The 15,987-nt window shown below is 35.7% G+C and overlaps 1 protein-coding gene across 3 annotated transcripts; it reads left to right on the top strand.

Moving 5' to 3' along the window:
• Nucleotides 1–883: 883 nt before the first annotated feature.
• On the top strand, nucleotides 884–14,634 carry LOC139148315 (uncharacterized). 3 transcript variants are annotated; one of them, XM_070719689.1, is made up of 6 exons: nucleotides 975–1,031; nucleotides 3,485–3,698; nucleotides 4,807–4,864; nucleotides 5,018–5,156; nucleotides 11,782–11,924; nucleotides 12,919–14,634. In XM_070719689.1, the coding sequence occupies exons 4-6, from the start codon at nucleotides 5,040–5,042 to the stop codon at nucleotides 13,724–13,726; spliced, it is 1,068 nt and encodes a 355-aa protein (XP_070575790.1). In that variant the 5' UTR covers nucleotides 975–1,031; nucleotides 3,485–3,698; nucleotides 4,807–4,864; nucleotides 5,018–5,039; the 3' UTR covers nucleotides 13,727–14,634. The 3 variants fall into 3 exon arrangements, with proteins under 3 accessions (XP_070575788.1, XP_070575790.1, XP_070575789.1); XM_070719687.1 differs by lacking the exon at nucleotides 4,807–4,864 and having other exon boundaries at nucleotides 884–1,031; XM_070719688.1 differs by lacking the exons at nucleotides 975–1,031; nucleotides 4,807–4,864 and adding an exon at nucleotides 1,220–1,285.
• Nucleotides 14,635–15,987: the final 1,353 nt, after the last annotated feature.

Here is a 15,987-nt window from a genome sequence, read left to right as displayed (position 1 = left end):
GGCCAGAACTGGACAGGGTTTCCTATAACAAATGAGGGATATCCGTATAGGGCCTATGGGTAAATCGCCTGAACCGTATGACGATTACTCGGATGTTACTGCATTTGCAAGTGCTGGCATTAGGGTATTGCAGACCAAGCCTCGGTTTGTAATGTGGCAAGGATAATACGTCTTTTGTAGCAAAATGCAACGTTGTACATGTACTCTCAGGCAGACATGAACATTTCGCACTTTTGAAGTTTCGTTTAGGGGGAGGGGGGAGTGGGTTTTGATCTAAACGAAGAAATTTCGTTTCTTGAACTTCTGCGACAACCTGAGACGGTCCCTTAGTTTCTTGAATATAGTCTGTGTGCGACAGAACAGCATCTTGTTACCAGGTTACTGGGTGTGAAAAACCAAGCAAACAAACATTGCACCGAAATTTGGTAAGGGGTGGACCATTTGATATCCTTGGGGGGGGGCTTGGAAGATTGGTGGAGAGCCATTATTTTTTTTCCCACGTGCTTTACCATGAATTATTTTTTTTCTACAGGGCATATGCTGGCAACTTTTTTTTTTCACTTTCCTTCTTCGAGATATATTTTTTTTAGGGGTGGACCATTTGATATCCTGGGGGGGCTTGGAAGATTTGGGGGAAAAAAAAGATGCCAGGTGGAGTTGCTCGAAAAAAAAATCTGGCTTTAGGTGGCTGATGGAAAAAAAATTATGGACCATTGCGACTCGGAAAAAAAAAATCTTGGCAATTGTTCGATGCACACTGCAGCATCAATAAAAATCAAGCAGTAGCTCTTCATGGTGAAGCACGTGGGAAAAAAAATAATGGCTCTCCACCAATCTTCCAAGCCCCCCCAGGATATCAAATGGTCCACCCCTAAAGTTATGCACGCGTCACGAGCCGAGATAGCGACTGGACAAGGTCATTACGTCACTAGTCACGAGAGAAAGTATCATATCAGTTTTCGGAGCAAGACGCGTTAAGCAATCACCGTCACTTCTGCTTTGAGGTCGAGATCGAAGTGTACGTCATTCTGGTAAGTACAATCACACTTAACAGAACCACGGTTAGACTTGGTTCAAGTCTGTGATTTGTGAATGTTTGAGTGGAGTGAACGCAATAATTTGTATTTTGCTTTCATGTGAAACGCGCGCGTGAGTGTCCGCGATGAGTAGGGTGAACGCGATGAGTAGGGGGTTTCACCCGGCAGAAACTAACTCACTACTGCGCAGACTCATGACACATTCAATCGCTGGGAAAACCTGGCGTGAGCTGCCAAATTCCGGATAGGTTTGTACTTTGTACGAAATAGGAGAGACACAAGAGAAACTATTGTAAATGATTTTATTTTTTTTAAATTCACCGACTTGAACCAAGTCTAAACCACAGTAATCGTGACCGAATTGATTCTGAAATTGAAAATGCATATGGTCGGGATACCTGTCCTCAAATTCAATGCTGGAGACAGCTTGCATGGAATCTAGACTTATGTTGTGCCTTTTACTTTTCGGAGGTAAAAGTAAAAGCCCCGCCGTACAGATTCAAGATCGCCTGATAAGATAAGAACAGTTGATTGTTGCAATTGCATATTGGAAGAACTAAGGGGAGAACCATTTGATTTTTTGGGGGGTATGGAGGAAATGGGTATGGGAGCAAATTTTTTTTTCCTGTCACAGTGACAGCAATTTTTTTTTTCTACTGTCAGAGCTGCATCAATTTTTTTTTCCAAATGAAGTAGCAATGCAAATTTTTTTTTCTTTGTCATCAAGTTTGTGATGTGTTGTTTGTAAGGGAGCCGTCATTATTTACGGCCTGAAACTCAGAAATTTCAAGTGACACCCCCTCCCCCCATCAACCATGATGAATTTGAATAACTCCCCTCTCTAACTCTGAAATTTTGACTGATCCCCCACTTAGAAAAGTTAAATACAAATACATGTATTTGTAAAATTTACATAATACAGCAACAGTAAAGACCTTTTAAATCCTGATGTACTCTGGTAGACCATCATCAGTTATCTCATGATGGTTCAAAAAAGGTGAACCCATCAAAATGAAATTGCAAGTCACAATAAAATAAAGATATAAAAGCTCACGCAGTATCTAACCATATAGTATATTGTTTAATTTGGATGGGTATTATGACAGGATTTTTACTAGGATATCTGACCGGGCAGAATTTGAAAGAACAGGGGGAGAACACGTACATGAGAGGCTTAGGGGGAAAGTGTCACAGGGGCTTTCCCCTATCTTGCATGGAAAGTTTAAGATATTGATGTGTGCAATGGTGCAGTCTGGTGCGATCTGAGAGGTGTGTTTTAATTTTTTTTTTACTAAGTGAAACTGTTAGAACAGTACCCAAAGGGGGAGAGCAGGAGAGGGGGTTTCCCCCTCTCGTATTGGAAATTTTGGGAAATTGATGTGTTTAATGGTGCAATCTGAGAGGAGTTTCAGGTTATTTTGCATTTGGTAAAACTGTTTGGAAATGACATTGAACACTGCAATATTTTTTTACATTTTATGCATGATCAGTGTTTGTGTCACAATATTCAACAACCAAACAATGACAATACAATTTGTGAAAAACAGTTCTGTTTGCCAGAGACTGAAGATAAATAAATATACAGGAACGGAAAATCTGTGACCTTCTTGTGTCATTTCTCCAGCTGCCAGCTTCTAGTGAAAAGCATGAATATGGTATGTTTAACTGTCAAAATGGTCATTGAACTGAGGTAAATGAAAACATGTTTCTGTGATAATAAAGGATGAATTCACAACAGTTCAGTTTTGTCCTAGATCCTGTGAAAATTTTGAGAAATTGATGTGCGCTACAGTGCAGTGTAGTGCAATCCGATAGGTATTTTAAATTGTCAACTTGTACATCTTCCTAATATATTTATATTGAGAGAATAATATATTGATTTTAACACTAGTTTATTGACTCCTGTCTTGTGTTTTAAAATTTTCACAATTTAAAGAAGTCAAAAAGTCCCTTTTAGATAGTGCCTATGCCATTGAGATATTGCAACAGAAATCCTGAAATATGATTTCTTGGGTCAGAAAAGGGAAGGAAAACATTGAGTGCACTGAGGTGTAAGTAGACCTATGTAGTGCATGCTTATATCATAAGTGCTGGGAAAAAAACATAAGAATTGCTTGTGGTAAAAACATTTGCGCCGCCTATGGCGGCGCGCCGGCAAGGAATACATGAGAATAGGGTTTCCAAATTTTGCTAATTTCTGGTGCATTGTGACAATTTTTTTTGTCACTTCTGTCTGTTATGACAATTTTTTTTTTCTCAGGCCATGGCAGGATCAATTTTTTTTTTCTTCTATCTCACCTGGCGACAAATTTTTTTTTCTCAAAATCCTCCATACCCCCCCCAGAAATCAAATGGTGTTCCCCTAATGGCGTTTTATTTTGGGGAGTGGAGGATTTTCCAGCCGAATTCAAATAATCCCAGCAGTTGAATAATGCCCATTGTTTCAGGTAAATCAACCAAAATGATGTTACGTGTAGCTATAATAGGTGCTGGTGCCGCTGGTTTGTGTGCAGCAAGACATTTAGCTAGTGATCCCTGTATATTTGAACCTCATGTCTTTGAAAAGACACAGGAAATTGGAGGAACGTGGGTGTACACAGAAGAAATTGGAACAGATAAATATGGTGAGAGCATTCACTCAAGTATGTACTGGGACCTAAAGTAAGTATGATTCTCGCAACTTTGGAAGATTTGAACTCTAGAGATTGAAGACAATTACAAAGTGATAAAGATAAATTTGACTGTTAATATTTGTATGCTTTGATACGGCTATCAATTGATCTAATACTTGAACTTTTTCAAGGCCAGACTCAGCCTATACACTATACACAGCTGAACAAGTTACTTTCAGAAAGCAATAGTACCAAAACAATCACAAGCTCATCACTTTAAAGGAACAAAGTCGGCTATTTTCTATGAATTTTGTTTGATACGAGATACTACTTATATTGTCTGACATGCTGAAAAATACTGAATGAATGGGTGACTATGCATATATTTGATCCCGGTTTTAGACAAATTAAATGAAACCATCGCGATAATAAATTAATGGTCATGACCATTAATTCATTACCGCGATTGTTTCACTTATTGTGTTTAAAACTGGAGTCGAATATATGCATGATAACCCATTCATTCAGTATCTTTCAACATGTCAATCAATATAAGTAGTATCTCATATCACACAAAATTCATGGAAAATGGCCGACTTTGTATCTTTAACCACTTAACTGCGTTTTTATATGTACACATTCATTTTGGTTTGGTGGCTAACAACAAATTGAAAATCCAATCCATCTCACACTGAAAAACTTCATTGTTTGTTTTTTTTGAAGAATGAATTAGCATAAAGCAATCACTTTCTAGAGTACTAACTTGTGAATCTGGAAGTTACTGTTCAGAGTTTATATATCAAATTTTTGACATTCTATTTTATAAAAACAAATTACAAAAAAATACAAATTGAGTATTCTTGTTCCTGCAAATAATTTTCCATTTTACAGGCACACTAGGACCAGGGTGGGTGGCGATGCATATGTCATGTGTTATGTGTTGCTAAATTACTTTTTTTGTCTATATTGTAGCACTTCCTATCAATGAAAAGATCGAAGAACGATACTGTTACCTAGACATCCAAAACTTTTGAAAGTTTACTTTTAAATCAAATACTATCACCAACTGATGGGGAGTTTGTCATTGACATTGACTTATTGGACATCAGGAAATCCATAAGCCCTTTGAAAAGTTATGATGTTCTTCTTGTGTTTAGGACTAGATGGTCACGTTTTACAACTATCCATTCTCTATCAACCACTTGACAGAAACCAGTAAGTCTATATGGCTTCAAAAATTTTTGATATTTTAATCTTAATGAAGAAATTATTTTCAGTGAGGTGTGAAGTCAACTATTCTGCTGTCTTTTATGAAGACTGACATATTGCAATCACGATTCTCTTTGTATCCATAATTTTTTATTCAAGGACCAACTTACCAAAGGAAGTCATGGCATTCCCAGATTTCCCATTTGACAAATCTCTTCCATCATATGTGAAACACCAGGATGTTCTGAAATATCTCAATGATTATTGTGAGAAATATGATCTGAAAAAGTTCATCAGAGTAAGTAGCCCCAAAATAAGAAAGAGTTTTCCTAGGTGTTTCCACACATCAATTACGTTTGTACATGTCTTAACTGTGAACTAATCCTGTCATCTTGCTACATGTCACTTAATTTGCATGCATACATCCTCTTGTTGTTGTTTTTATACATCAGTAGCTGGATCATGTCTGCTCAAAAAACAACAGAAATGGAATGACTTTTTGACCACAGCATTTTTGAACATTGTGGGTCAAAGGCCTAAATGATGTCCAGTATTACCACAATTGTCTGAAACTATGTCTGCCTGCCTGTCTGGCCGTCTATAAATAGATTTGATTTCAGTCATAACTTGAAACCATGAGAATTGGTAAATAGCATAATCATGGAAACATCTAAATCTAGTCTGATTTTTGTGCATATGGTCTGCATAATTTACAGTAATTTGCATAATTAATGAACTAGTGCAATGGGCAATATCTTGAAAATCACCAAATTAAATGTTATGTATGTGCAAGCACTAAAACTGTTGTTTGGGCTTTCATGCTGAAAGTTTTGTTGGTATATGGTTAAAAGTTATAATCTTATTTGCATATTTAATCAATTATTGTATAGGCCATGAATTTCATCAGACCTCTGAAGTATGTTGGTTATCTTTGCGTCAAGTTATGCTGAAAGTTTGATAACCGTGACATACTGATTATTTGCTCATTTTCATGTTTTGTAAATTTAATTAAACATGTCAAATAACAACACTAAATGCACTGAGTTTAACTAAACATCTACTATTTATTTGTTATACATCATACTTAGGTTCGATTTGCATGACATGCTGATTATGAGCTCATTTGCATATTAAGTGAATTTCTATAATTGGCTAAGTATCAATACTGAAGGCATGTATTTAATTAACATATTTCAGTCCACCTACTTTGTTAGTTCTATAAGCACAGCATTCTTTTAATTAGCTCATTTGCATATTTAATGAATTTCTGTAATTAATCCATATATCAATCTGAAGACATTGATTTTGACCAACCCTATGTTGTTCATCGATGATACTAAATCTGTTAATACTGTGTTGAATTGGTACAACATTCTGATGATTTGCTCATTTGCATATTCAATGAATTTCTTTAATTAGACCATGTACATCAATCATGTATATCAATGCTGAATATGCTGAATTTTTTTGACTTCTGAAGTACATTGCATAAAACTTACATTTATAGGTTTACAGTATGATGTATATATTGTATGCTCATTATTAGCTCATTTACATAATAATGCCTTTTTTGTATTTTGGCCAAATATCAATTCTGAATGCAAATAATTTGATTGGACTTTTAAGCTATATATGTCATATTTAGTTTTGCATAAAAAAGTTTGATAACTATAACATACTGCTTTGTAGCCTATTTGCATATTTAATAAAATTCTGAAATCAGGATAATATGTCCAAAATAAATGCACTTAATTTGATTTAACTTCTAAGGTGTTTATTGGTTATACTTAGATTTGGCCATGCTGGAAATTTGATCAGTGAGACAAATCATAATTAGTTCATTAACAACCCAGTATGAACATCTGCATTTATTTGTTTATTCTACATCATGTTTCAGATGCATACCTCTTTGCACACAATGTCCACCAAAGTCTTACTTTTATGTAAAGAGACTCAGCATGAAAAACAAACTCATAATATCATTTTTAGCCTTATCAGTTGACACGCCCTTTGTCTTGCTGTATCACCAAATGTTTACATGCACCTGCAAACAACATTGCTTTATAAACTGACCTGTACCTATTCAAGAATGAATTTGATCCAAATCAGAAAGGAACAACTTCAAACATAGTGAAACTTAGATTTTCAGACACAGTCAACAGTTTCATTCCATGATTAGAAAATCCATAATTTAGGTATCATCTGTATGAAATCTCTGTTTTTCATCAAGTCTCTCTGATAGATTTGTGGCAATTCACAGACATTAGAAGCCTAATAGATGGAAGGATACATGACCCTTCATGAACACATTAAAGAGGCACTCCCACTTGGTAACATTTTTAAAACACATTCTTTTAATCCAACGGTCAATATTTGACGTGGGGACTGCACGCGGATTGCGAGATATCGATAAAAACATGTCATTTCCCGAGCGTATTTTTCACATTCCTAAGTTTTACGATCGTTTCTGGTTATGACCCGAAATCCCCCGAAAGTGTGTTGTTATGCTGATTGACAATATTCTAAGGAGTCCAAAAACGTTCGAATGACGCAATTAATTTACCGCCTACTGCGATGACTTCATATACATCATTATCAATGCCTTTACCTGTGGTAATTCTTTTTTACCTTCTCGTGTCTATTTATAGACAGAGAAGGTATTAGAGTTGAAAACCAATATGCTGCTGTCAAGAACTTCCGTCTGTCAAGACTTCCGTCTGTCAAGATCCGTTGACGTCATGCCATTGTGATGGGTCATATCATAAACTGGTGGGGGTGTTCATGGCTCAGGTTGAGGTGTGGGAGAATGATTTTGAGCTATGACAAAATCAAAAGGGACTTAGCGGCATAGCCACAGTGTTAAGCCTTTCTCCAAGGTTTCTTAGTTGACTACAATCTATTACAGACTACTGAGCTGACGTTAGGGGTACTCACTTTGTGTTTGCTCACTCTGTGAGCGCTAGTGTTTGGTACTGAGTTGCGTGGATATCCCCTCATGGCCTCACGTGATCTGGGCCTGTTGCATAATCTGCAGAGATGATCATATGCCTCCGAGTCTGAAAACTGTCATTGTGTAAGCCTGTCGGCATTTTCCTTGCATTTTTTCTCATTTAATTTTGCAAAATATCGGCGAGTACCTCAATATTTCAAGATAACCCTTTCTTCCCAATCGTTTCCTGGAGTTTCAGAGTCATATGAACGAAAATGAGTGAAAGTTTTAGACAGGAAAATCGGACGTCGGCCATGTTCAATGTTTACAGTACAATCAGAAGTTTACGTGGAGGAAACCAACAAACACAGGAGTGTTCATGATGCCCGCCCTCTAGAGGCAGACCCTCCTATATGAAGTACCACATTTGATGCTTGTGGAAAGCTTGACCACACAATGGAGCATTTAAACTTTTAGAAAATGACAAACTGAATAAGAAGGTATTCAGAAAATGTCAAATACTGAGGAAAAATGCACAAATATTCAAAATAAATAGGTTAACTGATTGGTCAGCTATAAAAAACAATGAAAATGTTATGATCAAAAGTTTTTGAGATGCGAACATTTTAACAAATACAGAAATTATTAACATTATAAATATAAGACCAAACTATTTTTTCAGGGATGGGACAGGTTGGAAATGAGGGGTGAGAGACAAAGGCTCTCCTATTGCTGCATGTGGATGCAGCCACACCATTTCATTTACAGCATACTTATTCACTGTGTTGTGTTCAAGTTCCATATTGTACTGACTGTCATACAAGGATAACATAAGCAAATCAAATCAAATTAGAAAAGGATCAATGCTGTTGTGTGGATTTTGCTGAACATGGCTGATATTTCGCTCTATATATTTGGCTCTATATATTTGGTATCCAGCAAAGGCATATTTTGATGTAAAGTCAAAATTAACACTACATTGCTGACAATATATTTTACCGTTTCTGCATGAATTTTTCTTTTTAAATTATAGTATATTAGTACTTCAAACAGATTAACAGTTATCGTGATGTCAACCCATAATTTTACATCACAAAGACTGTAATTCTGCCAATTTTTTTTGTTTTTCAGTCATTTTATAAATTTTGCACTGCACAAGATGATTGAACAAATTGCAATGTTTGAATTTGTAAACTCAAAGAATAAAAATCCTTTGGTCACAAATTAAATTATTTTTTGAAAAGAAATTTACTCTTAAACACTTTTAGCATATATTCTTTACACGGTCATGTATTTCAAGGAAAATATGCCTATTAAAACAGTAATTTCTTCACTTTCAATTTTTTTTCAATACTATGACAATTATCAGCCATGAGGTTATACAAACACAAGACCAGATAAGCGTTTTTCATCATTTCCACAGGACTCTTTGGAAAATCCATTAAAAACAGTTAAAAGTGACTGGAAATGATCACTTGGTATACATTTAATTTACAGATGCCAGGTTGTGTATTTCACATGCACTCAGGTCAGTAAGGAAGTGCGTCATTACTATTTTGGACTGTTAATTCTTATTTCCGAATTGTTTAACTTTTTTACACTTTGAACTATCTTTAGGCAGTTTATACTGTAGCTTAGAATTTTTTTGATTGATGTATTTAATCATCTTTTGGGTTCTTTGGGTCCATATCCCACCTCATGCCCCTACATCATCAACTATTTACCAACAACTCCATGCCAACAACCAATTACCTGACCTGGCCACACATTAGAGAAGGTACAGCGTCATTGACGGTATTTTTAAAACTTCTCCTTAGTTTTTGTCGTTTTCATTATTCTCAATCAGTTGTATTTAATTTTTAAACAATACCACATAGATATCAGTTTTTACGTGTAAAATATTAGTTGCCTCTGATGACTACATTTTTTCGTCTGCCGCACAGTTACGCGTGGTTCTATACATAGCGCAGCCGCGTGTGGTATGCGCGCATACCACGTGGCGGCCACTATGCATACTATGTATCAACCGCACCTATCTGTGCTAGTCACCTATGCGAATTCTGGTGGAATCAGCAAACTTTGTTTTTCGTTTTTTGCCGAGTCAGTAGGACTTGGCTTTCTCCCATTGGACATGACCGCTCACCGACACGAGTGGTACTGCTGTGGCGTACAGCAGCGTCAGCGTAGACTCGTACTCCATAGCTTAGTTGACAATGGCCCCAGTGCCGAACGTTCTATATTCGGAAGCTGAATTCAGGTGGGCCACCGGAATTCAAACTTTTACTTTTTTGAGGACATGTTTTTATCGATATCTCGCGATCCGCGCGCAGTCGCCATGTCAAATATCAACCGTTGGCATTAAAAAAATGTGTTTTAAAAATTTTACCAAGTGGGAGTGCCTCTTTAATAAGAATATATTCATGAATGTCGTATTCAAAAATTACACAGTCTGTTGTAATATTGTAAGTTCCTAACATCAATTGAGTGCTAATTGCCAGGGAGCAACATACCTATACCTGAAATTGTCAGCAAGATCTAGATCAAATTGTGAATTATAACTCAATAACTCAAAGATACTGACTTCTGTTCTTTGTACTGTTAAATGGGGACTTCAGGCATACAGTGATGTTGTCTTTTCTCGGAGTGGTACTATAAATCAAATGTGGATATTGAACAATTTGAAGGAACTCTTGGAAAATTTGAAAGCAAGATCTGTTTCAGAAATAACATCTATTAAAACTTTCGATTTTTCCACATTGTATACCACAATACCACATAATAAATCGAAAGAACGCTTGAAAAACATCATCAACCAAGCATTTTTCTACAAAAACGGTTCACGCTGTTATAAATATGTAGTATTAGGGTATAATTCTACATATTTTGTTAAAAATGTTACTAACGCTAAATTGTTTTATACCGAGAAAGACATTATCAGTATGCTTGATTTCCTCATCGACAACATATTTGTAGAATTTGGAGGGCACATTTTCCAACAGTGTATAGGAATTCCTATGGGCACTAACTGTGCTCCCTTGCTTGCAGACTTATTTCTGTTCTCATACGAGGCAGAATTTATCCAGAACTTAATCAAACAGAAAAAGGTCTCTGTAGCTCGAACTTTCAATCTAACATATAGATACATAGACGATGTTATTTCAATGAATAACTCTGAATTCAGTAAATATCTCGCTATGATTTATCCTCCAGAATTGGAGATTAAAGAAACTACAGAAACGGCCTTTTCTGCTTCATATCTGGACATTTTACTTGATTTTGACTCTAATGGTCACCTTTCTACTAGGCTATATGACAAGAGAGATGATTTCAACTTTAGTATCATCAATTTTCCACACCTCATAAGTGATATTCCACTCTCACCAGCTTATGGGGTATACATTTGCCAGCTTATTCGATATGCTAGAGCATGCAGTTCATATGGTGATTTTGTAGAGAGACATGGCCATCTCTCTTACAAACTGTTAAATCAAGGTTACACCAGAGCAAGACTTGTCTCTACATTCAAACGCTTTTTTGGCAGGTATCGCAAGCTGGTAGATAAATACAATATCTCTCTTCGACAAATGATCACTGATGGCATCGGTGACATTGGGCCTTAGTTAGTGACCACTACCTATCTGACTTATAGATTGATATATGGCGGGTGCCACATGTGGGGCAGGATGCGCTTACCATTTTCGAAACACCTGACATCACTTCTTGGTCTTCTGGCCAGAGGTCCATATATCTTCCTTTCATGAATATGACTTTGTTTGTGTACCGTCTATTTACTGTCTGTTCTGTGCTGTTTTGTGTCTATGTTTACAACTATTGTCTTACGAATTCTGACCTACTGTCATTGGATTATGGATTGGTATGATTGCGATTATTTTTCCATTATAACTTGCTTATAAAAAATTGAAATATTTGAATGACCTTTCTTTTAAGAAAATCCAAAAGTGATATAGAATGTTGACAAAATTGCTATTCTCAGTTTAATACTTCAGTGGACTATGTGAAACCTGTGCATCAAGATGGCCAAGAGAAAGTATTATGGGATGTTGGATTCCGAGATGTCCGTAAGCAGTGTAAGGAACTAACTATAGAACGGTATGATGCTGTGTTAGTCTGTAATGGGTGAGTATTTCTACACTGCCACAGTTTATGGGACAATTGAGTTATTAGCACACACGTCTGAGAGACAGAGGGCCATAAAACCTGTCATGAATATAGTAAAGCTTTATCAAATATGATATTGTTATTAAATGCTCATTTGAATAAATAATATACACCTTTAAATTTGTCATACTTAGATTTGGATATATATTGTGGGAGTATAACTTATGACTATGATGTAGATTATGGGTTTGTACTATTGTTCTGATATTCTGTATGATTTATACCTATTACATTGACAAAACTGTTATATTTATGGTGTGTCCTAGCATAATTTGAAAGAAATATGAATGATCCAAAATCATCTTAGGTAGTATGCACCTCAAAAGTGAAAGACTTAAAACTTTTCCTCAAACTTTTCTAAATGAAACTTTCAGCCATATGCTCTTACAAAATCAAGAGTTAAAATCAGAGTAACCTCGCAAATTTTGGTACTAGAGAGACAATTAACTTACTTAAGTTTTACTAATATATGATATTCAAAAAGGCTGTGTTAATTCTATGGTGAGAAAATAAATTATAATTTAAAGAAAAAAACTAAGACAGTGAAAATATTTCTTACGCCAAGCGTTTTGAAATGAGCCCCACAAGTGGTAGATCAGAAAACATGCATGAAACTTAAGTAACGTATAAGTTTTGGAGCCTTATATGTCCCCGAGGCCCATTCTACCTTTAAATTGAAAGAAGTTCGGGATTTAAAGCAATGATCAGACACATGGAAGTCCTATGGTGCAGTAATCCAAAGCAAAGTTAGTAGTGTGATAAGGCATATTATGTTCATAGCCCATGCAGCCCAGCAGAAGTGCAATACAAAAAAAATTCATGTTTGAATGGCTCATTACATTTATTAGAACCAATATGTCATTCATTTTGCTAATCTTGAATGGATGGAAACTGAATAAAGTTTGTCTTTGGTACTGAGCAACAAACCTACAGTTGTGGCTTATTTTTACAGACACTATTGCATTCCCAAGATTCCAGATCTGCTGGGCATAGATGACTTCCAAGGACAGATCATGCACAGCCATAATTACAGACGCCCTCAAGTCTTCAAGGATAAGTCAGTTGTTCTGCTAGGCACCGGCCCATCAGGCAGAGACATAGCATTGGACATTTGTGAGTTTGCCAAGAAAGCTATACTGAGTCACAACAAGGCACAGATAATAACTCAGTTGCCTAGCAACATGACAGAGAAATCTGGTATAGAGCATCTTACAGAGAAAGAAGTAGTGTTCACCGATGGTACCTCAGAACCAACTGATGTACTCCTACTTTGTACTGGGTATAATTATGATTTCCCATTTTTGACTCCAGAGTGCAATGTCAAGGTAGTAGATCAACACGTCACGCCTCTTTATAAACATCTGATTCACACACAGTATCCAACACTTGCTTTCATTGGAATTATTTCCATTGTCTGCCCATTCCCTCAGTTTGACTGTCAAGTGAAATTTACAATGGCAGTTCTGAATGGATCTTTAAAACTTCCAAGTAAGAAAGAAATGGAAGAAGATGCCAGGAAAGACTATGAGTGGAGACGGAATACCCTTGGATTTCCCAATCGTTATGCCCATCGTATGGGCACTTTGCAGTGGGAATACAATAAAGAATTAAGCAAAATTGCAAAGATTCCAGCAATACCAAGGTCAGTGTCTCAGCTTTACAATGCTGTTTACGAAATACGGAAGACAGATTTGATGCACTACAAGAAAATGAACTACATCCTAACTGGCAAAGACTCATGGGAAGCAGCAAATCCATAGATGCAACGGATACCATCCATGTTGGTCCTCCATCTTATTATGATAGCCATCTTATGGGCATTCTACAGTGGAAATACAATGAATTAAGCAAAATTGCAAAGATTCCAGCAATACCAAAAGCAGTGTCAGGGCTGTTCAATGCTCTTGATGAAGAACGGTTGAAAAATTTAATACATTATAAAGAGATTGACTATGTCCTTACTGGCAGAGACTCATGGGAAATAGCCAGACCATAGGTGCAACACCTATCCTTCTCTGAATTTATATAGACACATTCACATTATTATGATAATGATGATAATCAATGAAAACTGAATATCTGAGCCAGAACTGTTAGATTATCAGTCATATCTTATATACTCAAGATGTGTTTATTCACTTTTTGATGATTCCACTACAGGATGTCCAAATATCAAAGTACTGGAATCTTAACAGAAGTCAAGTTTTTTGTGTTCACAACAATATGCCATAAGTACTTTAAGTTTTATTGAATTCTTGATACAAGCAGAATCAATTTCATTACCTCATTTTGTGAATTTTTTTTTGTAATTTCATTTGTTTTTAATGGTTTTCAACAATTTAGTGTATATGTCACTTTGTGATAAAATGAGAAGATGGTCAAAGATGTTCTCAAGTATTCACAACAACAAATTATGTACAGCAAAAAAATATTAGTTTCAAGTGTAATTATAATTGTTCTTTATTTGCAAATCTCTATTTTAAAAGGTTAATACTATTTTCTTTTGCCATTTTAAAGAATATAGAAATTCAAACCAAATATTGCAAAAGTGCAATTGTAATGAAGCATGAAAGAGAAAATATTCGTCAAAGTCAGAGAAAAACAAAGCTAATATTGTAGTAATGTTGAGACAGACTGAGATTGCAATAAAACAATCATAACTTGGTAATTAATGAGAGGCGCCCTCTAATATACACCCCATCAAACTCTATAAGTTTTTGTTTTCCTTAGTTCTCACTACCTGGTATAGCCAAGGATAAGTACCATATCTTATTAGGTACATTCTTTTATGTGTGCTGGACATTTTTTTCAATCCAGGTTGCACTGTAATGTTTATTTACTCAAATTCTATCCTTGTATATATTTTCAAGGTTCCCAGACACTTCGCACCAAAAACACTTCTCACCATACCATCTCGTCTCACAACATTCCACACCAAAACCACTTCGCCCAAAAACACACCTAACACCAAATCTTTGCCAAAGGAGTCATGTTGCCCCAAAACCTTTTCAGCCCCCCGCCCCCAAAAAAACAAACAAACAAACCACACTTGGCTAACCCAAAACTATCGCCAACTGGTAAAGCTGAAAATAACCGTTTTTCTAATTCTACCATTTACGGTTTTGTACAAGAATAAATGGTGTGAGGTAGCCAAAATGTCCTAACACAGTAAAGCTTCCAAGTTGCAGGGAAAAACAACGCTGTGATACATTGTGGCATCGTTGTTTAGTAGTATACTGATGGTACTATACTTTGAGAGAAGTGGTTTGAGTCCAAGATGGTAGTACGTGGGGTGATGTGATGTGGGACAAAGTAGTACTTGGCATCCATGGCCAGTAGTCAAGAATTCTGCACGTTTTACATCTTTTACATTTATCCATGCTCAAAATACATTCTTAACATTTAATACATGTTTTACATTTGTTACAAGAAGGGTCTGCACGAAAACATTCTTTACATTTAATACATTTTGTCAATGAATGTCCATACGAAATACGTCGAACTATTGGCTCGTACTTGGGACGAGTTGGTTTTGGTACGAAATGGTTTTGGGACAAAGTTGTGTGGGGCAAAAAGGTTTCAGCGCTAAGCTGTTGCCGTAAAGAGGCACGTGGTTTACGACGATGGCAAATAACACATCTAAGTTCAGATGAAATAACCAGAGTGTAAGTTTGCTTCTTTTCAGTTTTTTCATATAAATATATATATATATATATATATATATATATATATAATATATATATATAATATATAATATATATATATATATATATATATATATATATATATATATATATAATATAATATATATATATATATATATATATATATATATATATATAACACAAATTACTTCAAGTACAAAGTAATATTATCTATATGGTAAATTACTAATCTGTGGACGCTGTCACCAGATTATCACCGGATTAACTTTGACAAAGTCAACAACGAGCGCACCAGCAAGGTATAAATCAGTTAAACTCACTCAAACTCATCAAATAATAGTCTAAATTACTACCTT

This window comes from Ptychodera flava, chromosome 13, assembly GCF_041260155.1.
Source record: "Ptychodera flava strain L36383 chromosome 13, AS_Pfla_20210202, whole genome shotgun sequence".
In the NCBI taxonomy this organism is placed as follows: domain Eukaryota; kingdom Metazoa; phylum Hemichordata; class Enteropneusta; family Ptychoderidae; genus Ptychodera; species Ptychodera flava.
This window is presented reverse-complemented; position numbering and strand designations above follow the sequence as displayed.

What these genes read in the sequence shown, in the direction of transcription:
- LOC139148315 (XM_070719687.1), top strand. Translation starts at nt 3,499, where the DNA reads ATGATGTTACGTGTAGCTATAATAGGTGCTGGTGCCGCTGGTTTGTGT. An exon ending in AGTATGTACTGGGACCTAAA is followed by an intron (nt 3,699 to 5,017) that starts GTAAGTATGATT and finishes TTTTTATTCAAG; the next exon opens with GACCAACTTACCAAAGGAAG. An exon ending in GCTGTGTTAGTCTGTAATGG is followed by an intron (nt 11,925 to 12,918) that starts GTGAGTATTTCT and finishes TTATTTTTACAG; the next exon opens with ACACTATTGCATTCCCAAGA.